General features: G+C 44.7%; 1 protein-coding gene and 1 long non-coding RNA gene across 2 annotated transcripts in view; one reads left to right on the top strand and one right to left on the bottom strand.

Annotated features, from left to right (window-relative positions):
- Positions 1-26,316, top strand: part of C1QTNF3 (C1q and TNF related 3) — a 74,522-nt gene that overhangs the window by 34,794 nt on the left and 13,412 nt on the right. Inside the window, exons 4-5 of the mRNA XM_056552555.1 lie at positions 2,654-2,783; positions 7,505-7,604. Of these exons, the coding sequence (XP_056408530.1) occupies positions 2,654-2,783; positions 7,505-7,604 (230 nt within the window). The remainder of the gene's footprint in view (positions 1-2,653; positions 2,784-7,504; positions 7,605-26,316) is intronic.
- LOC130312060 (uncharacterized) lies at positions 2,613-26,183 on the bottom strand. Its single transcript, XR_008860265.1, has 3 exons — positions 25,840-26,183; positions 18,335-18,446; positions 2,613-2,867 (listed from the first exon to the last, which is right to left on the bottom strand). It is a non-coding gene; the product is annotated as an uncharacterized LOC130312060 (long non-coding RNA).

Here is a 26,316-nt window from a genome sequence, read left to right as displayed (position 1 = left end):
AATAACTTATCCCCTATCCAAAGGATAGGGGATAAGTTATAGATCGCGGGAGGTCCGAGCGATGGGGCCCCCCCGGGATCTCCTGGACAGGGCCGCGGCAGTCCGCAGGAAGTGAAGTTTTTTCCCCATCAGAAAGCCGCGGCAGACACGCCCCCTCCATGTATCGCTATGGGGTACATGGAGGGGGCGTGTCGGCCACCGCGTCATGCGAGGACGGAACGCCCCCTTTCCTGTATATTGCTGTGGCCCCTTACCAAAGATTGCGGGGGGCCCCAGTGCTCGGACCCCCTGAGATCTTTAACTTATCCCTTATCCTTCGGATGGGGATAAGTTATTTTGCACTATAGATGTCCCTAGTTGATTTTAAAAAAAAAATTTTTACACCGGAGTACCCCTTTAATTTTTTTCTCATGTGCTAGCTATATTAAACATGACTATCTTATTAGTATTCTGCCAGTATTTCTCCCCCTACAATATCCCTTTGATTGATGTTAGGAGCTTAAACACCTTGTGTCAGAGTGATTCTCTTCAAGTAAATCAGAGATCACCGTGACTTTTGGTCTTTATCTTAATAACCATATGTACAAAACTGAAGAACTTTGTTGCCGACAAGTAATACCAAGTTGTATGTTGGTGTTTGCTTAATGTAATTACTGAGAGGCCGATAGCGGAGATATCCATGAGGCCTGACATTGGGAGCAGATGGCTGCTGCGTCCTATCTGCGTATATGTCACACATTGGCACATTCCCAGGTGTCTGCCGTTCTTCAGAGATTAAAGAAGCGCGAGATTGGTTCATCCCCACAATTTGTTAAGTATGGAAAAGATTACTATTTATTATGACATTTGCTTGTTTAATTCCAGCCCTGACTTTTTACGTTATCTCTGTATATGCAATTACAAGGTTCTTGAATATCTCAATGTTTTCTAGCCCCAATAATTGAGTCCGGGAGGGAGACGAGCGTTTCCATGGAGATTTAGCCACGTTTTCCTTCTTCTGTTGAACACGTTTATCTTTTTTTGGGGATCCATTCGGTCCTGTGTTGTCAGGGAGACTGGTTCCTTCACATTTGTAAGAACTTTAGAGGAACTTGAAAAGCTCAACTAAATTGGAGGATAAATGAACGTGGGGAACAAACTAAATCACCGATAGTAACAATCATGGCTGCCGGGATGTAAATTTTGAGAGATTGTCAGGTATTTAACCATTTGACTTCCAAGATAATTATGTGGAGGCCCAGTACTGGAGGTGTTACCCGGTACTCCTGCTGCCCTGTCAGGCGGCTTCCTTCAGTGTCCCCAGTGCCCCCTGCATTAGTTTCCCCATTGTCAATATGTTGTACTGTATAAAATGTGTTATCACTTTAAGAGTTATACCATGTGACATACCATGTGATTATTACCCAGGAGGTACCAGTGACCAGGTGATCCCAGGGGTGACCTATGGGCTCCCTGCTAGTCTCCCCCATATAAGTCCTGGGTGGAGCTATCCTTACTCTCTTGGAGCTTAGAGCTCTTGTTGCTGAGGTCAGTCGGGCCTAGTGTGTAGGTCCAGAGTTTTGGAGCCTCAACTCGAGTCCTGCAGTCACAGTCAAGTGCAAGTAATCCAAACCTGCAGCATTGTCCGTCATCAGTCAAGTCAGTCAGTCTCTTTCAAATTGTCAAGCAACGTGGCCTGCACTTCATTGTCTAGTCCTACGACAAGTCCCAGCAAGCCCTAAAGGTCACTGAGTCACTGGTCACCTCCTTGGGCCCTGGCTGAACTGTATAGACTTTACCATCTGTCCACCCTCAGTACAGCTACCGTTGTCCATAACTTGGCGTCAGAGTCTTTATTACCCCCGTGCCTAGCCCAGGATCCAGCGGTATACTTTCGGGTGGTTATAGGCTAAACCACACCCTGGCGTCACGAATACAAGGGGTTAATGCCATCTGCCCCTAGGAGAACAACATCTTTCCGGCACCTCACACCCCGCCACCACAATTACAAAAATATTAGCCAAGGTACAAGGTGTTAGGTGCGGAATATGTTAGACAGCAAGTGGTCAACTGGTTAATGCAAAACAGGGTCAAAGATTTTTCATTAAAGGGGTACTCCTGTGAAAAACTATGTTTCCACCGGAGTGGAAAGTTATACAGAAAGTTAGAAAGTTATACAGATTTGTAAATTACTTCTATATATAAATCTAAATTCTTCCAGTACTTATCAGCTGCTGTATGCTACAGAGGAAGTTGAGCTGTTCTGTTCTGTCTGACCACCTATGCTGCCACGTCTGTCCATGTGAGGAACTGTCCAGAGCAGGAGCTAATCCCATAGTAAACCTCTCCTGCTCTGGACAGTTCCTGACACGGACAGAGGTGTCAGCAGAAAGCACTGTGGTCAGACAGAAAAGAACTACACAACTTCCTCTGGAGCATACAGCAGCTGATAAGTACTGGAAGGGTTAAGATTTTTATATAGAAGTAATTTACAAATCTGTTTAACTTTCTGGCACCTTTTGATTTTGAAAAATAAAATGTTTTCCACTGGAGTACCCCTTTAGACACCAAGGAACACCTACTGTGAATCAGGACAGTAGCTTTTCATTTACTTTTTTAATTATCATATCACTATATCACTGAATAACTCCAGCCATGGCCTCTTCTTCTGTAGGTAGCCTTCATGGCCTCTATGGCCACCCACTTCAGCAACATCAACAGTGGAATCATCTTCAGCAGTGTGGAGACTAATGTCGGAAACTTCTTCGATGTCATGACTGGGAGATTTTCAGCCCCGGTAGCAGGTATGTAATTCGAGGGAGGAGATATTATCATAGGTCTATACAAAGTGAACAAAAACCTTTTTCCTCCTTTCGGAGTTGAGGAAACTGGAAAGAAAGTAGTTAAAAAAAATTAAAAAAAGAGAGACAATGGGGTCTCAACACAACCACAAGTTGTTTTTGGATGCAAAGAACATTTTGGCCAAGAGGATTTTTACTTTTTGTCCTCTTAAAGGGGTACTCCACTGTTAGACATCTTATCCCCCTATCCAAAGGATAGGGGGATAAGATGTCTGATCACATTGGTCCCGCTACTGGGCCCCCCTGTGATCTCCCGCAGTACCCAGCCTTCTAAACCAACACTGGGTTCCTACGGCAGCGGTCGTGACGTCATTGTCACGCCCCCTCATCACGCCCCCTCCATGCATGTCTATGGGAGGGGGCGTGTCAGCTGACACGCCCCCTCCCATAGACATGAATGGAGGGGCGTGGTGTGACATCCCCAGGAGCGTGGCTGTGATGTCACGATTATGGCCTCTGGCACCGAGCGTTCTATACAAAATGTTCATAACGCTGGAGCACTGGAGTACTCCTTTAAGAGTTACATATTTTTTTTTATTTTTCCATCCATTAAGTTAAACAGATTTGTAAATTACTTCTATTAAAAAATCTTAAAGGGGTTGTGCGCTGCCCTGCCTTTCGGAGCTCCGCTCGCAGCATCAAGAAGTTCATTACTCCGAACGCTGTGTGTGGGCTTCTGTGTTCGTGGCCGCCCCCTCGTGATGTCACACCCGGCCCCTCAACGAAAGTCTATGGGAAGGGGGCGTGACCGCTGTTTGGAGTAATGAACTTCCGGATGCTGCGAGCGGAGCTCCGAAAGGCAGGGCAACGCACAACCCCTTTAATCCTTTCAATAATTATCAGCTGCTGAAGTTGAGTTGTTGTTTTCTGTCTGGCAACAGTGCTCTCTGCTGACATCTCTGCTTGTCTTGGGAACTGCACAGAGTAGAATAGGTTTTCTACGGGGATTTGCTTCTACTCTGGACAGTTCCCGAGACAGGTGTCATCAGAGAGCACTTAGACAGAAAAGAACAACTCAACTTCAGAAGCTCATAAGTACTGAAAGGATGAAGATTTTTTAATAGAAGTAATTTACAAATATGTTTAACTTTCTGGAGCCAGTTGATATATATATATATATATATATATATATATATATATATATATATATATATAAAGTTTTTTTCCTGGATAACCCCTTTACCTACTGTCTGTGGGTCGGTACAACTTGTTTTACTACTTTTTAAAAACGTTTTTAAATGATTGCTTTGCATTTCTTTGCCCTATTCTGACTGCAATGGTCTTTTTTTTATTTTTTTTTTATTTTATTTATTTTTAACATCTATGGAGCTATGTGAGAACTTTTATTTTGGACTGTAGGCATGTTAGGGGGGTTTTACCCTGAGCTACTGCCCAGGGGTTTGGGTTGGCTTTATTACAGCCGTCTCCAATCTGTACCACGGCGTGCCAGTTTTAATACTAGTGTTGTCTTACATGGCAGCGGGGCACTTGGGCCCCCTTAGGGACCCTGGTTGGACTGCTACCTTTGCACCCCACTATAGCTACATTGCTGTTGGAAGCTAAGCACACCCACATAAAGGTTATAGCTAAATCACATATAATATTCCGTTTTCCCATTAAGAGTTAGAAGGTTGTAATTACCATCATTATGTATAATATATTCCGATATAATCATATACTCAATTATTTGTTTTTTTACTATACTTTTTGGCCATTATTTTAGCTCTTCAGGCATTCGCTGCTTGCTTAGCCTTATGCTAATTGGTTGACCATTGACGCTCTCACAGCAGGAGGAACAGCTTGGGCTGTCACCTCTTTTCCCGTCTCCCATGTTTCACTGTCAATCACAAAATCCTTTGGAATACAGAAAAAAATGCTGCTGAAAAGCTGATTCATTAATAGCCACTGATTTCGGTCTTGCGTTATAATCCTAATAATTTGTTTCCTAATTACTTTTAGTGGAAAATATATCTAGAAAGAGCCAGTATGTCCATGTTTTATACAGGCAACCCATAGATGTCAATAGCCATCATGTAATACTATTGTGGTGACTGGGTGGTGCAGGTAATAGTGTAGGGTATGTTGGTATTAAAGGGGTAATCCAGTGGTGAAAAACGTATCCCCTATCCTAAGGATAGGGGATAAGTTTGAGATCGCGGGGGTCCGACCGCTGGGGCCCCCTGCGATCTCTCTGTATGGGGGCCAGGCTCTCCGGCCCAGATAGCGGGTGTTGACCTCCGCACGAAGCGGCGCCGACACGCCCCCTCAATACATCGCTATGGCAGAGCCGGAGATTGCCGAAGGCAGCTCTTCGGCTCTGCCATAGTAGTTGTATTGAGGGGGCGTGTCGGCCGCCGCTTCGTGCGGAGGTCAACACGCCCCCTTCCCGCGGGCTGTCGGGGCTCCGTACAGGAGATCGCAGGGGGCCCCAGCGGTCGGACCCCCCGCGATCTGCAACTTATCCCCGATCCTTAGGATAGGGGATAAGTTGTTCATCACTGGATATCTGCTTTAACCCAATGTTGTCGTGACACCAGGATGCGGTTTCCTTAGAGTAATGTTCCTACCGCCAACCGTCCCAGAAACTGTAGGGAGAAATAATTGAATGTCCACAGCAGATATTTGATGAAACCGGAATAAACTTTACTCCATATTTTATGCAACTGCAGTTAACAGAACAGCCTTTACAGTATAGAGGACCGTGGTACAGGTTCCTCACAGGTTTTCTGTGACTTCTGAGAACAATGAGCTTTGATTTGCTAGCCACGGTGCTACTGAATTTGAAGATAATTGAGTTGCAGTAGTCACACAAGATTTTAGTAGTTTTGCGCTGGATGACCCATGGTTTAGTGGCTGCGGAAGATAAGGCTTCAGGCCTAGCTTGAGTTGATGATTTGTGCTCAGATGTGCTTTCTTTAAGTGCTAGGAACAAGAGAGAAAATTTAGTGGCAGCAGCCCCTTATATATTAAGAGGGCGGGACAAAGCTCATTGGACAGTCAAACCTGTCAGTCCTGACCTCTGGAACCCTGGGTATATCACATGACCCAAAGGTCCTTAAACCATAGTATAACATAAATTAAAGGCAGATGACCTCTAAGGTCCTATACAGAGGTATTCTATATTAATTAAATATATAAATATACATTAGATATTAACATATTAAGAGGCAACTAGGGGTTAGCCCTCCAGGAGAGCCCATTATCATGGAGGGACTCTGACAAAAGGGACAGGACATGTCCTGTACCGGGACACCACACTATCATAAATACAGACCATCTAAATAAATACAGACCCCAGACCCCACCGATTTAATACAGACCAGACACCTAAATAAATGCATACCCTATACCAGAACTCTAAACTAACACAGACACCAGACAAACTCCCCTACATATAGACTTCATATAAGACCCCTTTGGGATCATAAACACTATTTCGACTTAGGAAATTCCGGATCTCAGACTCCGTCGAAAGAATTAACATGTTCATTGTTTCAGCAGAGACTGCTCAGAAATGCATTGCCGTCTATGAAGATGGTGCATTTCTAAATGGTCCAGGTGGAAATTCCATAGTGTGAATGAGCCCTTAAACTAATACTGATGCAAGACCAGACCAGACTAACCAAACTCAGTAATGGCGGTGGGGTTATAGACTCTGGGCTCTGAATATATGCAAAGCCTGTAGTGAAAGGAAAAAACAAGAAATAAATGAACAAGAAGGAGGGCTCTTCATTTCCTTGTAGGGAGTGTATACTCCCCAACATGTTGTATTTACCAATCTGGTCCACTCCGGTATCAGTTTTAATTTTTTTGTCTGGATTACATGTTCTAATAGCACGCAGTAAAAGTTATGCTTTAGGGGTTGTTTAATAAGGGGTTTGGAATTCAGTGTCAATTGGCCCCCTACTGCCCTGGGGTAGTATATATGAGTGGTCTGTATAGTAACATAACTTGCAACAAAACCATAATGTTAATACATTTTTTCTAAATATTTACTTTTTTAAATAAACTTCCACCTCTAACAAGGGGGCATCCTCTACGTCTGGAGGAAAGAAGGTTTCTACACCAGCACAGACGGGGGTTCTTTACTGTAAGAGCAGTGAGACTGTGGAATTCTCTGTCTGAGGAGGTGGTCATGGGGAACTCTGTGAAAGAGTTCAAAAGGGGCTGGATGTATTTTTGGAGAGTAAGAACATTACAGGTTATGGATTTTAGATTTTTAGGTATAGAACGTTGATCCAGGGATTTATTCTGATGCCATATTTGGAGTCGGGAAGGAATTTTTACCTCTAGTATGAGGGTTTTTTCCCTTCCTCTGGATCAACTCAGTAGGGACTCATTAGGGATATAGGTTGAACTTGATGGACTTTGGTCTTTTTTCAACCTTATGAACTATCTTACTCCATATTCCCGTTAAGAGGTGGAGCCCTTGGTCATCACCTACCCAACCAATCTCTTTTACCCAATACAGAGTTGACCATTGGCTCTTGATCATCTATGGTAACTTAATTACCACACACTACCTATACTACCTAGACCAATATTTCCCAGCCAGGGGTCAATGGAGCCAAATCAACCAATTTTGCATAGAGCTTGTTTAATCAAGGATTAATAGAGCTTGATCAACCAGGGTTTTTTCCTAATCCTAATCTTCTTTTTTATAGGTGTATACTTTTTTACTTTTAGTATGTTGAAGCATGAAGAAGTGGAGGATGTATACGTGTACCTAATGCATAATGGCAATACTATAGTCAGCATGTACAGGTAAGGTGCCCCCATATTAATGGAAGGGTCCAAGTCGAGGTCACTTTTCCCCCTTTAAAATCTATAGAGGAAAAGTCATGGATACAAGAAGTGTCTACTATTAGTTACAGATCACATCTGGTTGTTCCATTGCATTCACTTTAATATCCGACACATCCAATCCAACCGAGTACTGGAAAAATGGGGGCCCCTATTTTTCCACTACTATGTTGGATTTTGTTGCTTGTTCTTCTGGAAGGTATGGCACCACTCTGTTGGGCTCAACACTCCGCGGGGATTGCATACATCAATGCTATCTACATAGGCAGTCGGGCTACTTACCCTCAATGAAATAGAGTTGTGCTGTCACAACCTGATCGCCAAAATTATTACAGTTTATCTATGGTCACTCACAATAATTGTTCCCCTAATACAGTACATATGCGAGGGCCCTGGGATTGGTGGTCATAGGTGGTAAACGAGGCCTTGTCCCTGTTAGTGTTATTGCTCTTCATAAAGGCCACAAATGCCCATTCCAAACCATATGTAACAAGTTTTACCCAGATGTAAAGTTCGTGGGCAGGTGGAGTAAACTAGTGGCCCAGGTAGTAAATTAAAAGGAAACTCCGGAATTTAGTATTTTCCCCCTATGAATAGGACAGGGGATAAGTGTATGATCACTGGGGGGGTGTTTCAACTGCTGCGATCATCATCTGCCCGGCGCCCCAGTGTTCAGAAGATTTTTGTTCAGAACCCCACCTCTCCAGATGCACGGAGCGGCAGTGGTTGACACTAGTGATGAGTGGCAGGGGCCATATTCGAATTCGCCATATTTCGCGAATATATGGACAAATATATTCATCCTATGTTCGTACACTTTTTTTTCCCATGCGAAAATCGTAATGAAATTCGTATTACGTGATTATATAGTGATGGGATGGGCAACTTTCCTATTAGTTGCTAGGGATGTTGCTAACCCCTGACAACTGTGTGTGCATCCTTCTCATTGGCCCACAAGCTAAAAGGGAGGGAGGGATCAGTGTCCTCTGGAAGTGGCGATATTCGCGAATATTTGCATTTTCGCATATACAAAATATTCGCGCTCCACACTCACACAGTAAATAATATTGGAGCCTTCTTTGGACCACGGAGGGATGATCACTTTTTTTATTTTTTTTTACACAGTACACATCATTGTTGGGACATGTACTGTGAAGAAAAAAAAAAAATATTCGTCATTACGAATATATAGCGCTATATTCTAAATATCAAATCTAAAAATTTCGAAGTGATGATATTCACGGTAAAAATTTGCATTTCTAATATTTGCTCTCAACACTAGTTGACACCCCCTCTCTATGCACTGTCTATGGGAAAGCCGGAGATACATCTCGAGTACAGCTTGTGTATAGGGGATAAAAGTAGTAAAGTTCCCATTGAAGTCCTGAAAACATCGAGTTTCAAGTTAAAGGGGTACTCCGGTGGAAAACTTTTTTTTTTTTTTTTTTAAATCAACTGGTGCCAGAAAGTTAAACAGATTTGTAAATTACTTCTATTAAAAAATCTTAATCCTTACAGTACTTATTAGCTGCTGAATACTACAGAGGAAATTATTTTCTTTTAGGAACACAGAGCTTTCTGCTGAATCACGAGCACAGTGCTCTCTGCTGACATCTCTGTCCATTTTAAGAACTGTCCAGAGTAGGAGAAAATCCTCTGGATGCTTGTTTATCACAACTTCTGTATTCATAGATGCCCATCTCATGAATAGTTACGAGAGGAAAACAAAGCAGTGGCATGGCATGAATAGCAGGAAGCAAGGCCAACGGGCCGTTTCACGCTCACATGCGCTTAATCGTGACCTAAAGGTCACGATTAAGCGCATGTGAGCGTGAAACGGCCCATTGGCCTTGCTTTGTATCTGTGACCTGACCAAATAAACTGGATATTGCAGTAGCCACGAGTGCCTCCATATTTTTTCAAGTCTATTCAAGTGTTCGTGTTCAGTAGTGTTGAGCGCGAATATTCGAAATGCAAATTTTTACCACGAATATCGTCATGTTGCTATTTTGCGAATATTTAGAATATAGTGATATATATTTTTAAAGGGGTATTCCAGGAAAAAACTTTTTTTTATATATATCAACTAGCTTTTATATATATCCGCTGCTGAAGTTGAGTTGTTCTTTACTGTCTAAGTGCTCTCTGATGACACCTGTCTCAGGAGCTGTCCAGAGTAGGAGCGAATACCCAGAGCAAACCCCTTATGCTCCGGACAGTTCCTGAGACAGACAGAGGTGTCAGCAGAGAGCACTGTTGTCAGACAGAAAAGAACAACTCAACTTTAGTAGCTGATAACTATTGGAAGGATTAAGATTTTTTAATAGAAGTTTCCAAATTTACAAATCTGTTTATTTTTCTGGAGCCAGTTCTAAAAAAAAAAAAAAGTATTTTTCTGGAATACCCCTTTAATGACGAATATTCGTTTTTTTTGTTTTTTTTTTTGCGAATATGCGAATATATGCAAATATTTGCGAATATGCAAATATTCACTTATTGGCACTTCCAGTCAGAGGACCCTGATCCCTCCCTTCTTTTAAATGAAAGATATAATGACGCACTATGCGAATTTCACTACGAATTTTTGCATGGAGAAAAAAAAAAGCAAACGAACATAGCGATTATGCAAATTTCACGAATATAGGAGGAATATTCATCCATATATTCATGAAATATCGTGAATTGGAATATGGCCTATGCCGCTCATCACTATTCAGGAGTGAGCACCGTGGGAGAAGCCACAGTCGGGATTCCGGGTAATTTGCGACAGTGCCGGCCTTCTTGTGCGGTTTCTTCTATGTCTCTTCTAGTTTGTTTGGGGCAGTCATTACTCTAGATCAGCTTGTCATAATTGTTTATCTCCGAGCCAGTTTAGGTAAGAAAGTTAAATTACCGTATTTTTCGCCATATAAGACGCTCCGGCATATAAGACGCACCCAATTTTAAAGGAGGAAAATCTAGAAAAAAAAGTTTCTGAACCAAATACTGTAGTAAAATATTTTATATCAGTATAGTTCCCCCACAATAGTTGGCAGTATAGTTCCCCCACAATAGTTGGCAGTATAGTTCCCCCACAATGGTAGGCAGCTCCTCCCCCCACAATAGTTGGCAGTATAGTTCCCCCACAACAGTAGGCAGCTCCTTCCCCCTCCCCCCCACAATGATTGGCAGTATAGTTCCCCCACAATAGTTGGCAGTATAGTTCCCCCACAATGGTAGGCAGCTCCTCCCCCCCTCCCCCACAATAGTTGGCAGTATAGTTCCCCCACAACAGTAGGCAGCTCCTTCCCCCTCCCCCCCATAATGATTGGCAGTATAGTTCCCCCACAATAATCGGCAGTATAGTTCCCCCACAATGGTAGGCAGCTCCCCCCCCCTCCAAAATGGTAGGCAGCTCCCCACCCTCCACAATGGTTGGCAGTATAGTTCCCCCACAATGGTTGGCAGTATAGTTCCCCCACAATGGTTGGCAGTATAGTTCCCCCACAATGGTTGGCAGTATAGTTCCCCCACAATGGTTGGCAGTATAGTTCCCCCACAATGGTTGGCAGTATAGTTCCCCCACAATGGTTGGCAGTATAGTTCCCCCACAATGGTTGGCAGTATAGTTCCCCCACAATGGCTGGCAGTATAGTTCCCCCACAATGGCTGGCAGTATAGTTCCCCCGCAATAGTAGGCAGCTCCCCCCCACAGACATACAGCTTCCAGCCATATACAGTGTACGGCTGGAGGCTGTATCTCTGTGTGCTGCCCCCACAGTGATCCGGCCACTGCTCCTCTGGCCCAGTGTCACATCTACTGCTATGGCCTATGGACCATAGCAGTAGGTGCCGGGACCGGAGGAGCAGTGACCGGAACGCTGAAGATTACACACCGCCGGTCACTCACCAGTCACTGAGGTCCCGTGCCTACAACCATAGAGAGGCAGAGGATCACAGGAAGACCGCAGGAGGACCAGAGGAGGACGCGCATCGGCCAGGGAATGGTGAGTGACCCGCGGACAGCCTTATGTCCCGAAAATATTTTTCGGAACATAGGGATGTCCGGCATAGGAAAACCTATGATTTTATCTGCCCGGGCCGACTCCTGTGTGCGGCTGCAGGCGGGGGCCGGCCAGAGCAGGTAAAAACTAATACTGTATATTAAAAACCAGGGGGCCTCCAGCTGTTGTGAAACTACAACTACCAGCATGCCCAGACAGCCTTTGCCGGTCCGGGCATGCTGGTAGTTGTAGTTTCAGAACAGCTGGAGGCCCCCTGGTTTTTAGTATACAGTTATTAGTAATTCACTTGCCCGGCACCCGGAACTGTATGTTCCAGGCATAGGGCAATAAACATAGCCGGTGTGAGGTGAAAAATTCACCGGCGGTCATGAGGCTGCTGCGGGTGGGGAGCGGGTAGTCAGCGCTGTACCGCACCGCCGCAGCCTCTGTACTTACAGCTGACTTCCCGCTCTCGCCCGCAGCAGCCTCGGGCGTATATTCGCCGTATAAGATGCACCAACTTTTCCCCCCACGTTTTGGGGAAGAAAAAGTGCGTCTTATACGGCGAAAAATACGGTACATGGTATAGGTGCTACAACGTGCCATTCACAATCGCTTTTGTATCAGAACAACCAAAACAAGCAGAAAGGCATAAAAGAATGGAAAAACTAGAGTCACCTTGATGGGACATTGGTGTCCAACGTTTGATCATGTCGCCATGATGACCCTCTTACAAAACACAGTCTAATCATACTCTGCAAGTCGTCTGTGCAATACCCCGTAGTGTAGTGAAAAGAAGCTTCCTCTTTTCCCCGTCCAACACAGAAACAATAAAAGGCCTTCATTTCACAAAGAAATACTCAGTGGACAACATTTTATCAACTATCCATGTGACAAATAGTGTTGAGCGGCATAGGCCATATTCGAATTCGCGAATATTCGCGAATATATGGACGAATATTCGTCATATATTCGCGAATATTCGCATATTCGTAATATTCTCGTTTTATTTTCGCATATGTGAAAATTCGCGAATGCAAAAATTAACATATGCGAAAATTAGCATATACAAAATTAGTATAAGCGAAAATTCGTATATGCGAAAATTCGCACACCAGTCTCACACAGTAGTATTGGAGCCTTCTTTACACCACACAAGCTGGAAGCAGAGAGGGATGATCACTGTGATGTGTACTGTGGAAAAAAAACAAAACGAATATTCGTAATTACGAACATAAAGCGCTATATTCGCGAATATTCGCGAATTCGCGAATATGCGATATTCGCGAATTAAATTCGCATTGCGAATATTCGCGAGCAACACTAGTGACAAATGGTGGGGGTCCGACCAGATGATGAGGGCTCCAATAGAGTTGTATGGAATGGCAGAAAACGTTCTCAATGTCTGCTCCATACAACTTCTTGTTCGTTGGCGATCCCAGTTATCGGACTTCCATCTATCTCATACTCCCATGGAAAACTTTTTTTTTTTTTTTTTTTAAATCAACTGGCTCCGGAAAGTTAAACAGATTTGTGAATTACTTCTATTAAAAAATCTTAATCCTTCCAGTACTTTTTAGGGGCTATATACTACAGAGGAAATGCTTTACTTTTTAGATTTCTCTGATGTCATGACCACAGTGCTCTCTGCTGTCCATTTTAGGAACTGTCCAGAGCAGCATATGTTTGCTATGGGGATTTTCTCCTGCTCTGGACAGTTCCTAAAATGGACAGCAGAGGTCAGCAGAGAGCACTGTGGTCATGACATCAGAGAAATCTAAAAAGTAAAGCATTTCCTCTGTAGTATACAGCCCCTAAAAAGTACTGGAAGATTTTTTAATAGAAATAATTTACAAATCTGTTTAACTTTCTGGCACCAGTTGATTTAAAAAAAAAAAAAAGTTTTCCATGGGAGTACCCCTTTAATGGGTTTCTCCAGTGGGGGGGGGGGATATATATATATATATATATATATATATATATATATATACCAAATACAGGCGCAGCACTCCAACAAAAAGGTGATTTAATGTCTCATGTCAGCATTACATATTTATTATTATAATGCTGACATGAGACATTAAATCACCTTTTTGTTGGAGTGCTGCGCCTGTATTTGTTTTTTTGTCTTGGATGGACCTTGGTCTAGTCATTTGGGACGCTGGCACCAACTCTCTTATTGGACTGGATAAGTAGTGCTGCTTTAATTCTTGGACTGTATATATATATATATATATATATATATATATATATATATATTTATATTTTTTTTTTTATAAATCATCAGGTGCCAGAAAGTTAAACAGATTTGTAAATTACTTCAAATTAATAATCTTAATCCTTCCAATACTTATCAGCTGCTGTATGTTCCAGAGGAAGTTGTGTAGTTCTTTTCAGTCTGACCACAGGGCTCTCTGCTGACACCTCTGTCCATGTCAGGAACTGTCCAAAGCAAAAGAGGTTTGCTATGGGGATTTGCTCCAACTCTGGACAGTTCCTGAGACGGACAGAGAGCACTGTGGTCAGACAGAAATGAACTACACAACTTCCTCTGTAGTATACAGCAGCTGATAAGTAATAGAAGGATTAAGATTATAAATAGAAGTAATTTACAAATCTGTTTAACTTTCTGGCACCAGTTGATTTGAAAAAGGTTTTCCAACGGAGTACCCTTTTAAGTTTATAAGTGAAAGTGCAATCACTGGGATCCCCAACGAGCAAGGAGTTGTGTGGAGCACTGTCATTCCATACAACTCTATTGGGGGCACTCATCCTGTGGTCGGACCCCTTTAATGGTCAAGTGACAAATGACCAGGACCAGAGCAATTCTTTAAAGGGGCACTCCACTGGAAAACATGTTTTTTTTTTTATCAACTGGTGCCAGAAAGTTAAAGTGGTACTCCCGTGGAAAACTTTTTTATTTTATTTTTTAAATCAACTGGACACCTCTGCCCATTTTAGGAATTGTTCAGAGCAAGAGAGGTTTGCTATGGGGATTTGCTTGTACTCTGGACAGTTCCTAAAATGAACAGAGGTGTCAACAGAGAGCACTGTGGTCAGACAGAAAGGAAATTTAAAAAGAACTTCCTGTGGAGCATATAGCACCTGATAAGTACTGGAAGGATCAAGATTTTTAAATAGAAGTAATTTACAAATCTGTTTAACTTTCTGGCACCAGTTGATTAAAAATATATGTTTTCCCTTTAAAGGGGTACTCCGCCCCTAAACATCTTATCCCCTATCCAAAGGATAGGGGATAAGATGTCAGATCGCCGTGGTCCCGCTGCTGGGGACCCCAGGGATCGCTGGTGCAGCACCCCGCTATCATTACTGCGCAGAGCGAGTTTGCTCTGCACGTAATGACGGGCAATACAGGGGCCGGAGCATCGTTACGTCACGGCTCCGCCCCTTGTGACATCACGGCCCACCCCTTTCAATACAAGTCTATGGGAGGGGGCGCGGCGGTCGTCACACCCCCTGCCATAGACTTGCATTAAGGGATGTCACGAGGGGCGGAGCCATGACGTCACGCGGCTCTGTCCCCAGTATCGCCCGTCATTAAGCACAGAGCGAACTCGCTCTGTGCTGTAATGATAGCGCAGTGCCGCAGCGGGGATCCCGGGGCTCCCCAGCAGCGGCACCGCTGCGATCTGACATCTTATCCCCTATCCTTTGGATAGGGGATAAGATGTCTAGGGGCGGAGTACCCCTTTAAGGTTCTCTCCATAGCTTTCAAAAGAGAGAGTAGGAAATACTTAGCAGAGCCCCTTTGTACGTGTTCATATCTGTTACTATACAGCAGTATTTCCCAACCAGCGTGCCTCCAGCTGTTGCAAAACTACAACCCCCAGCATGACCAGACAGCCGTTGGCTGTCCGGTCATGCTGGGAGTTGTAGTTTTGCAACAGCTGGAGGCACCGTGGATGGAAAACACTGCTATACAGGCTGCCTTGAATGTCTCTATAGACACTTCTCACTAATGCACAGAGTAGAACGCTGCCTCTTATCTTAATGCCTCAAATATAGTTATGGACAGATGTCACTTACACTCACAGTCAGCAATCAATTAGTCTCAAGAAACCCAGTCACCGTCTAATCCCACTCACAGCCGGCCGCACGCAGTACAAATCGATTCCCTGCGGACTCCCATACGGTTTAGAAAATTCTATACCAGGCGCCATAGTGAGCATATAATTTATAGATAAATGTTTCTCTACTGCAAGGCCAATGTTATTCACCTGCATTATGTACAGTCAGTGTATTTGGTAGCAAGCCAGGTTACACCCCCTTTACCGTAGGGGCACTAACATTGCGCAGAGGTTGAGGTTCACATAGATCTTTCCATATAAAGTATGTTATATACACTTATAAAAGCCTTGAGACACGCCTCTTCATCTTTGAATTTAACCGCTTATAGTGTTGAGCGGCATAGGCCATATTCGAATTCGCGAATATTCGCGAATATATGGACGAATATTCGTCATATATTCGTGAATATTCGCATATTCGTTATATTCTCGTTTTATTTTCGCGCATGCGAAAATACACATATGCGAAAATTAACATATGTGACAATTCGCATATGCGAAACTTTGCGTGCGCATATTTTCGCATATGCGAATTTTCGCACGCCAGTCTCACACAGTAGTATTACAGCCTTCTTTACACCACACAAGCTGGAAGCAGAGAGGGATGATCACTGTGATGTGTACTGTGTAAAAAAAATTAAAAATAAACGAATATTCGTAATTACGAATATATAGCGCTATATTTGCGAAATTCGCGAATTCGCGAATATGCGATATTCGCGAATAATATTCAAATTGCGAATATTCGCGAGCAACACTAACCGCTTAAGGACTCAGCGTTTTTCCATTTTTGCATTTTCATTTTTTTCCTCATCACCTTCTAAAAATGATAACGCTTTCAATTTTGCACATAAAATTCCATATGATGGCTTATTTTTCGCGCCACCAATTCTACTTTGCAGTGACATTAGTCATTTTAACAAAAAATCCACAGCAAAACGGAGAAAAAAAATTCATTGTGCGACAAAATTGAAGAAAAAATGTCATTTTGTAACTTTTGGGGGCTTCCGCTTCTACGCAGTGATTTTTTCGGTAAAAATGACACCGTATCTTTTTTCTGTAGGTCCATACGGTTAAAATGATACCCTACTTATATAGGTTTGATATTGTCGTACTTCTGGAAAAAAATCATAACTACATGCAGGAAAATTTATACGCTAAAAATTCTCATCTTCGGACCCCTATAACTTTTTATTTTTCCGTGTACGGGCCGGTATGAGGGCTCATTTTTTGCGCCGTGTTCTGAAGTTTTTATCGCTACCATTTTTGTATTGATTGGACTTTTTGAACGCTTTTTATTCATTTTTTCATCATAGAAAAAGTGACCAAAAATACGCTATATTGGACTTTGGAATCTTTTTGCGCATACGCCATTGACCGTGCGGTTTAATTAACGATATATTTTTATAGTTCGGACATTTTGCAATGTTATAGTTCCCATAGGAGGCTATAACACTGCACACACTGATCTTTTACACTGATCCCTGAAAAGCCATAGCTTTGAATGGATCAGCGTTCTAGGGGCTCGATTGCTTAGGCCTGTAGCTCAGGCTTGGAGCAATCAAACACTGATCGGATGCGACGGAGACAGGTGAGGGGACCAGGGGACCTCCGCTCGCGCCCTAGCTGATTGGGACATCGCGATTTTATTGCGATAGTCCCGATCAGCCCGACTGAGCTGCCGGGAAGCTTTTACTTTTGTTTTAGACTCGGCGATCAACTTTGATCGCCGTATTTGAAGGGTTAATAGCATGCGGCACAACGATCTGTGCCGCGCGCTATTAGCCCAGGGTCCCGGCTATCATTAGCAGCTGAGACCGACCAGGTATGATGCGTGACCTCGTTTTAAATACCGGGACTGGGCTTAGGGCGTACAGGTACGCCCTGCAACCTTAAAGGGGTACTCCGCCCCTAGACATCTTATCCCCTATCCAAAAGGATACGGGATAAGATGTCAGATCGCCGCAGTCCCGCTGCTGGAGACCCCGGGGATCCCGGCTGCGGCACCGCGCTATCATTACAGCACAGAGCGAGTTCGCTCTGTGCGTAATGAGGGGCGATACAGGGGGCGGAACAGCGTGACGCCATGGCTCCGCCCCTCGTGACATCACGGCCCGTCCCCTTAATGCAAGTCTATGTCAGGGGGCGTCAAGACCGCCACTCCCCCTCCCATAGACTTGTATTGAAAGGGGCGGGCCGTCACGTCACGAGGGGCGGAGCCGTGACGTAACAATGCTCCGGCCCCTGTATTGCCCCTCATTACGTGCAGAGCGAACTCGCTCTGTGCAGTAATGATAGCGGGGTGCTGCAGAGGGGATCCCGGGGCTCCATAGCAGCGGGACCGTGGTGATCTGACATCTTATCCCCTATCCTTTGGATAGGGGATAAGATGTCTAGGGGCGGAGTACCCCTTTAAGAGGTTAGGTTTATTCACTTGGTTGTCAGACACCAAAAAATGGGATATAAACGAGAAAAAATTATTTTATTCCTCTACCCTCATCTTTTTCCTCATCCATCCAAACATTACCCGATCCAGGATGAGCTGCACTTCCTACTTTCCTGTCGACATGCAGGAAGCATCTGCTCAGCCAATCACTGGCAGGAGTCGTCTGTGACTCACCTCAATAATCCCTCATGATTGGCTGTGATACAGCAAGGGCTGACTGCAAACCATCCTGTGAGCCTTGCTTGTTCTATGTGTAAAATGCCGGCTGCCACTTTGAGCCATTTGCCTGAAACAAATTACAAAATGTTTAGACACACCAGGACTAGCTATGTACAATGTATCAGTCTGGAGTCCAGGCTGTTTAGCACACAGAGCATTGTCTAGACTGGATACAATTGTCTCCACTTCTCAGCTGAGAGCAGGACTAGCTATGTACAATGTATCAGTCTGGAGTCCAGGATGTTTAGCTCACAGAGCATTGTCTAGACTGGATACAATTGTCTCCTCTTCTCAGCTGAGAGCAGGACTAGCTATGTACAATGTATCAGTCTGGAGTCCAGGCTGTTTAGCTCACAGAGCATTGTCTAGACTGGATACAATTGTCTCCACTTCTCAGCTGAGAGCAGGACTAGCTATGTACAATGTATCAGTCTGGAGTCCAGGCTGTTTAGCTCACAGAGCATTGTCTAGACATGATACAATTGTCTCCACTTCTCAGCTGAGAGCAGGACTAGCTATGTACAATGTATCAGTCTGGAGTCCAGGATGTTTAGCTCACAGAGCATTGTCTAGACTGGATACAATTGTCTCCACTTCTCAGCTGAGAGCAGGACTAGCTATGTACAATGTATCAGTCTGGAGTCCAGGATGTTTAGCTCACAGAGCATTGTCTAGACTGGATACAATTGTCTCCACTTCTCAGCTGAGAGCAGGACTAGCTATGTACAATGTATCAGTCTGGAGTCCAGGATGTTTAGCTCACAGAGCATTGTCTAGACTGGATACAATTGTCTCCACTTCTCAGCTGAGAGCAGGACTAGCTATGTACAATGTATCAGTCTGGAGTCCAGGATGTTTAGCTCACAGAGCATTGTCTAGACTGGATACAATTGTCTCCACTTCTCAGCTGAGAGCAGGACTAGCTATGTACAATGTATCAGTCTGGAGTCCAGGCTGTTTAGCTCACAGAGCATTGTCTAGACTGGATACAATTGTCTCCACTTCTCAGCTGAGAGCAGGAATAGCCATGTACAATGTATCAGTCTGGAATCCAGGCTGTTTAGCTCACAGAGCATTGTCTAGACTGGGTACACTACGGTGGGGGAAAAAAATTAATATAAACTTGCTCCAGAAAGTTAAACAGATTTGTATATTACTTCTATTAAAAATCTTTCCAGTACTTATCAGCTGCTGTATGCTCCACAGGAAGTTGTGTAGTTCTGTCTAGTCTGACCACAGTGCTCCCTGCTGAGATCTCTGTCCATGTCAGGAACTGTCCTGAGTAGAAGCAAATCCCCATAGCAAACCTCTCCTGCTCTGGACAGTTCCTGACATGGACAGAGGCAATGGCGTAGCTATAGAGGTCGCAACGGTCGCCATGGCGACCGGGCACCTACGTCAGGGGGCCCCTTGCCATATTTACAAAAAAGAAAACCTCCCTGGAAGTTCTGCTCCCCGGGAGACCTCCTTCTCTGGTGGTGCTGAAGGGGGGTCTCATTTAGTCCGGTCCCCCGGCCCCAATTAACATCGGCTGGGGGAAGGGACACTGCCGCTTTAAGAGCAGAAGACGTCGGAAGCACGCACCTGACGTCACGGTCCCTGCCCCAGCTGCGCAGGAGGACGAGGACATCCCGCCGCCGCCTAGAGATGGTGCATCCTCCCTGCAAGATGAGGAGGAGGACGAGGCTGGAAAACAGTGACGAAGGGTCAGAGGTGAGAGTGGCGGGGGAGGGTTTGCTGGCTAGAGGAGCAGGGAGCAGGGTTTCCCAACCAGGGTGCCTTAAGCTGTGGCCAAACTACAACTCCCAGCGTGCCTGGACAGTCAAAGGCTGTCTGGGCATGCTGGGAGTTGTAGTTTGGCCACAGCTGGAGGCACCCTGGTTGGGAAACACTGGCATGGAGTATGACAGAGGTGGGGGGGGGGGGTTGGAAAAGGAACATCGTGGAGGACGGGGGGGGGGTTGGAGGGAGGAGCATGAATAAGCCCCCCTCTGACCTCCTTTTCCAATATCCCCCTGAAAAAGGAGCATGGAGGAGGGGAGGGTGTTGGGAAAAGGAGTATGGAGGAGAACAGAAAAGGAGCATGAAGCGCTGTTAGAGAAGGGGCATGGAGTAGGACAGGGGTTAGAAAAGGAGCATGAAGCGCTGTTCATTTATGGCATGGCTATTACGGCATGGAACTCCTGCGCTCACTTCATAATAGTTGCGCATAGTGACATCCTCTGATCTTAGAAGCCAGTGTTTTCCAACCATGGTGCCTCCAGCTGTTGTAAAACTACAACTCTCAGCATGCCTGGACAGCCAAAGGCTGTCTGGGCATGCTGGGAGTTGTAGTTTTGCAACAGCTGGAGGTGCCATGGTTGGAAAACATTGGCTTACAGTAAATATCTTAAAGGAGTACTCCGGGATGCAAAAATTATTATTCAGACTGCCGGCAGTAAAATATTAAATATACATACCCGCTGTCTCTCCCCTGGTGCCTCCGCCACGATCCTATTCCTGGTTGCCGGTGGTTGGTGAGGCATACTGACAATCATCGGCCGCAGCGAAGTCCTGCCTCGGCCAGCGATAGGCTGAGCGGCAGTGTGACTCCCCGACCACCGGCAACCAGGAAAAGGATCGTGGTGGAGGCCGCTCCCCTGGTGCGCATATATATTTAGTATTTTACTGCCGGCGTCTGAATGAAAATGTTTGCATCCTGGAGTACTCCTTTAAGTTAGAGAAAAAAATTATATATTGTGGAAACCTCTCTTATCATAAATCAGATTAACATTAGGGTAGGGTTACATGTAATAGATCCGCAGCATATTTAACACTGCAGATCCGCTGATGACTTGACTCTATTGAGTGCCTCCTGCTGTTTTCCCCTCTGTGTGCTGCTCACAACAGCAATCTGCCACTAACAAGCAGCACACAGGGACCTGCGAGTCACCGTGGGCACATGCAGTGTACTCTGATACATGGTGTAACGGCAGATTACTGCTGCAAGCAGGACACGGGGGAAAACAGCTGGAGGCACACTATAGGGTCAGGTCATTGACGGATCAGCAGAGTAACATACACTATTGATCTGTTACATGTGACCCTACTCTAAGGGTGCGTTCACGTGTGCGTATTTTTGCTGCATATTTGCTTCAGCAGATTTTTGTGATGTGTGTGCATGTATGATCTATGTACTGTATGTATGATGTAAGAATGATGTGTATGTATGATGTATGAATGTGTGTAAACAAGATGTATGTATGATGTGTGTAAACAAGATGTATGTATGATGTGTGTAAACAAGATGTATGTATGATGTGTGGAGATGTATTCTGTGGGGGGGGGGATCTGGAGGCAACGGGTGTATGTATGATATGTGTGTGTATGAATGTATGTGTTTGTATGTACTGTATGAATGATGTATGTGTATGTACTGTATGAATGATGTGTGTGTATGAACTGTATGAATGATGTGTGTGTATGTACTGTATGTGGCAGTATTATATTCAGGGGGTACAGTAGGAGGCAGTATTATATATAGGGGTACAGTAGTTGCCAGTATTATATTCAGGGGGTACAGTAGTTGGCAGTATTATATTCAGGGGGTACAGTAGGAGGCAGTATTATTTTCAGGGGGTACAGTAGAAGGCAGTATTATATATAGGGGTACAGTCGTGGCAGTATTCAGGGGGGGCAGTAGGAGGCAGTTTTATATTCAGGGGGTGCAGTAGGAGGCAGTTTTATATTCAGGGGGAACAGTAGAAGGCAGTATTATATTCAGGGGGTACAGTAGGAGGCAGTATTATATTCAGGGGGTACAGTAATTGGCAGTATTATATTCAGGGGGTACAGTGGGTGGCGGTATTATATTCAGGGGGTACAGTAGGAGGCAGTAATATATTCAGGGGGTACAGTAGTTGTCAGTATTATATTCAGGGGGTACAGTAGGAGGCAGTATATTCAGGGGGTACAGTAGGGGGCAGTATTATATATATATAGGGGTACAGTCGTGGCAGTATTCAGGGGGTGCAGTAGGAGGCAGTTTTATATTCAGGGGGTGCAGTAGGAGGCAGTATTATATTCAGGGGGTGCAGTAGGAGGCATTATTATATTCAGGGGATACAGTGTGTGGCAGTATTATATTCAGGGGGTACAGTAGTTGGCAGTATTATATTCAGGGGTACAGTGGGTGGCAGTATTATATTCAGGGGGTGCAGTAGGAGGCAGTATTATATTCAGGGGGTACAGTAGTTGGCAGTATTATATTCAGGGGGTACAGTAGGAGGCAGTATTATATTCAGGGGGTACAGTAGGAGTCAGTATTATATATAGGGGTACAGTCGTGGCAGTATTCAGGGGGTGCAGTAGGAGGCAGTTTTATATTCAGGGGGTGCAGTAGGAGGCAGTTTTATATTCAGGGGTACAGTAGGAGGCAGTATTATATTCAGGGGGTACACTAGGTGGAAGTATTATATTCAGGGGGTACAGTAGATGACAGTATTATATTCAGGGGGTACAGTGGGTGGCAGTTTTATATGCAGGGGGTACAGTGAATGGTAGTTTTATATTCAGGGGATACAGTAGGTGGCAATATTATATTCAGGGGTACAGTAGGAGACAGTATTATTTTCAGGGGTACAGTAGGAGGCAGTATTATATTCAGGTGATACAGTCTGTGGAAGTATTATATTCAGGGGGTACAGTAGGTGGCAGTATTATATTTAGGGGTACAGTCAGTGGCAGTATTATATTCAGGGGATACAGTGTGTGGCAGTATTATATTCAGGGGGTACAGTCAGTGGCAGTATTATATTCAAGGGATACAGTGTGTGGCAGTATTATATTTAGGGGGTACTGTAGGTGGCAGTATTATATTTAGGGGTACAGTCAGTGTCAGTATTATATTCAGGGGATACAGTGTGTGGCAGTATTATATTCAGGGGGTACAGTCAGTGGCAGTATTATATTCAAGGGATACAGTGTGTGGCAGTATTATATTTAGGGGGTACAGTAGGTGGCAGTATTATATTTAGGGGTACAGTCAGTGTCAGTATTATATTCAGGGGATACAGTGTGTGGCAGTATTATATTTAGGGGGTACAGTAGGTGGCAGTATTACATTCAGGGGGTACAGTAGGTGGCAGTATTAAATGCAGAAAGTACAGTGGATGGTAGTTTTATATTCAGGGGGTACAGTTGTTGGCAGTATTATATTCAGGGGATACAGTGGGTGGCAGTATTATATACAGGAGGTACAGTGGATGGTAGTTTTGTATTCAGGGGTGCAGTGTGTGGCAGTATTATATTCAGGGGGTACAGTATTTAGCAGAATAATAATGATTGTTGTCTTCATACAGAGGATGAGGATCTACTGACAAAGTGAGGACCTTCGATGTCCAGTTATCAGACTCTGCAGAGAAGATGGAGCTGGAAGAAGTCCTGGTATCTGGACCAGATGGAGAAGAAAAGAAAAGACAACAGAGAAGACGTCACTCAGGTCACTGGCATCACTGTGTTTTCTCCTGACTGTCCCATCAGCTGGAGTCACTTGTCAGTTCTGCAGTGATCATAGGTGATGCTGAACCCTAATCTGTGGCTCTCCAGCTGTTGCAAAACTACAACTCCCATAATTCCTGAGACTCTCCAGACATGATGGGAGTTATAGCTTTATAACAACTGGAGAGCAACTGAAACCAAGGTGATAGGTGGGGGTCCCAGCAGTTGGACCCCCTCCAGACAAATGGACTGCTTATTCTTAAATGCCTGGGCCTATGTTTTGTCTGTACGGCCCTGGCTGTCAGTCACTTATATTGTTGTGTATTCTCCTGGCTGTGTCCCATCAGTGCTGTAGTCACTGATATCTTTGTGGGGCTGAGTAAGGGGTCGTCCGGGATTGGGGAAGCGGGTCGTCGGGTGGTGGTGGTGGTGGTGGGGGCCCAGGGCAATTTTTCGCACTGGGGCCCTGGGGTTTCTAGCTACGCCCCTGGACAGAGGTGTCAGCAGAGAGCACTGTGGTCAGACAGAAAAGAACTACACAACTTCCTCTGGAGCATACAGCAGCTGATAAGTACTGGAAGGATTAGATTTTTTTAATAGAAGTAAATTACAAATCTGTATAACTTTCTGGAACCAGTTGATATGAAAAACACTGTTTTCCACCGGAGTACCCCGTTAAAGAAACACCATTAAGATTTAGAAAAAAAACCATATAAAAACAGAAATGTGGGAAAAAAAATGCAAAGTAATTTTATTTCCAATAAATAAAAATGGAAATAATTTGGATCCTAAATATGTATGAATGAGCCCGAATTAGAAATGTTTGCGTATAGGAGGACATTATTTGTGGGATTCAGCAGGTAGTGAGTTAATTTATCATCAATAACCCATAAAGCTCCAGACAAGTCACCTGCTGTCCTTTCCCCGTCTCGGTATTTTAAGGCTCTGAGTTCTCCAGCAGCGCCGCTTTGGTAGAATAACTTCCTTCCGATAATGCTAAATGGATGCTGTCTTATATGCAAGTATTGTGAGGACTAATACGGGACAAAGGGAGGAAATTACCTAAAAGCTGATTAAGTATCCGGGATTATTGACCCCCCTCTGTGGCGTATAATTGTAGTAGATTTTCCTGCACCGTTCTATACCCACAATGGGGCTGGATAAATGCTATCATACATGTCATGGAAACCTGTGCTTACCTCTGTCTGTGCTGTACAACGCCACAGGTGGCGCTTTATGATATGGTAGGCGTTGTATTCTAAGATTTTATTCAATTGAAAGTATGAAAACTTCACTAAACAGATTTCCTTATTCCTTCATTTCATCTACCATTTAAAAGAGCAGTTAGACAATTTCTTAAAAGGCGTTGCTATATCCCACGAGAAACATTTTTCAAGGCATGGATATTTGTATTGTATATTTGTATACAATCGATTAATTTATTTAAAAAAAATATATATATATATAGTATGGACAATAACCATTGACGTGTTTTGGGGGCAGTCTCCGCCTTCCTCAGATTGACAGACACTACTGGTCCTACCAAGGTATAGATAGGCATCAGAATGGCTTCAAGGAGCAGTAGGAGAACTCACAATGTTAACAGTTGTTACACGTCGCGCTACAGCCGCATGCACCGGCCGTGAGCGCATTGTTCCATTGTCCATCTTTCCCCTGCTGTTGGTGGGACTGGGATTCCCATCGCGGAACGTGCCCGCATGCGAATCCCAGCCCGTCACTTGCCACGCTCCTCTGCTGCCTCCGCTGTGTCTCAGCTCCGGCGCGCGTGTCCCCGTCCCCAGGAGCTGAGACACTGCGCCCGTAATTATGTCCTACACCTGTCACCAGTCTATAAGTTCCTGCACCTCTCCTTCTTCCCTGCCGGATCTTCAGTGCCCCTAACCTGAGATTAAGGGTTCCCTTCTGCCTGTTTACCTTACCCGTGTATCCAGACCTTCCCGCTATATTATGTGACTATGCACCTTTGCCGCCTGCTTTGACCTTCTGTTAAGTTCCACTACGCCCCTGACTCTTCCTTGGGTACCTCGCCGGCCCAGCTACCTGTGTGGTCGAGCCGTGTCGGGGGTAGCGGCCTTGGTGCCGCCTACTGCAGCAAGCCCATCCTGCTTTGCGGCGGGCTCTGGTGAAGACCAGCGGCACCTTAGACTCCGCTCCCCGATACGGTCAGAGTCATCTGCCACACAGGTTAGAGGATCCACATCCAGCTCCATAACAGCAAGATCTGGCCAGGGATCCCGGTGGGGTTCCTCTGCCTGATAATTCGGATCTCGCTTCTATCGTGGCGCTCCAGTCACAGCAGTTGGCCCAGCAGGCACAGCAGTGTAGCCAGTTGTGCGCCATGATGCAGCAGTTGTTAACTGCTCAACAACAACTGCAACTGCCACAGCCTCCTCCTGCTCCAGTGTTGCCTCCCGCTCCTGCAGTGGTCTCCGGATCTA

This window comes from Hyla sarda, chromosome 1 (genome assembly GCF_029499605.1).
Source record: "Hyla sarda isolate aHylSar1 chromosome 1, aHylSar1.hap1, whole genome shotgun sequence".
In the NCBI taxonomy this organism is placed as follows: Eukaryota; Metazoa; Chordata; class Amphibia; order Anura; family Hylidae; genus Hyla; species Hyla sarda.
This window is presented reverse-complemented; position numbering and strand designations above follow the sequence as displayed.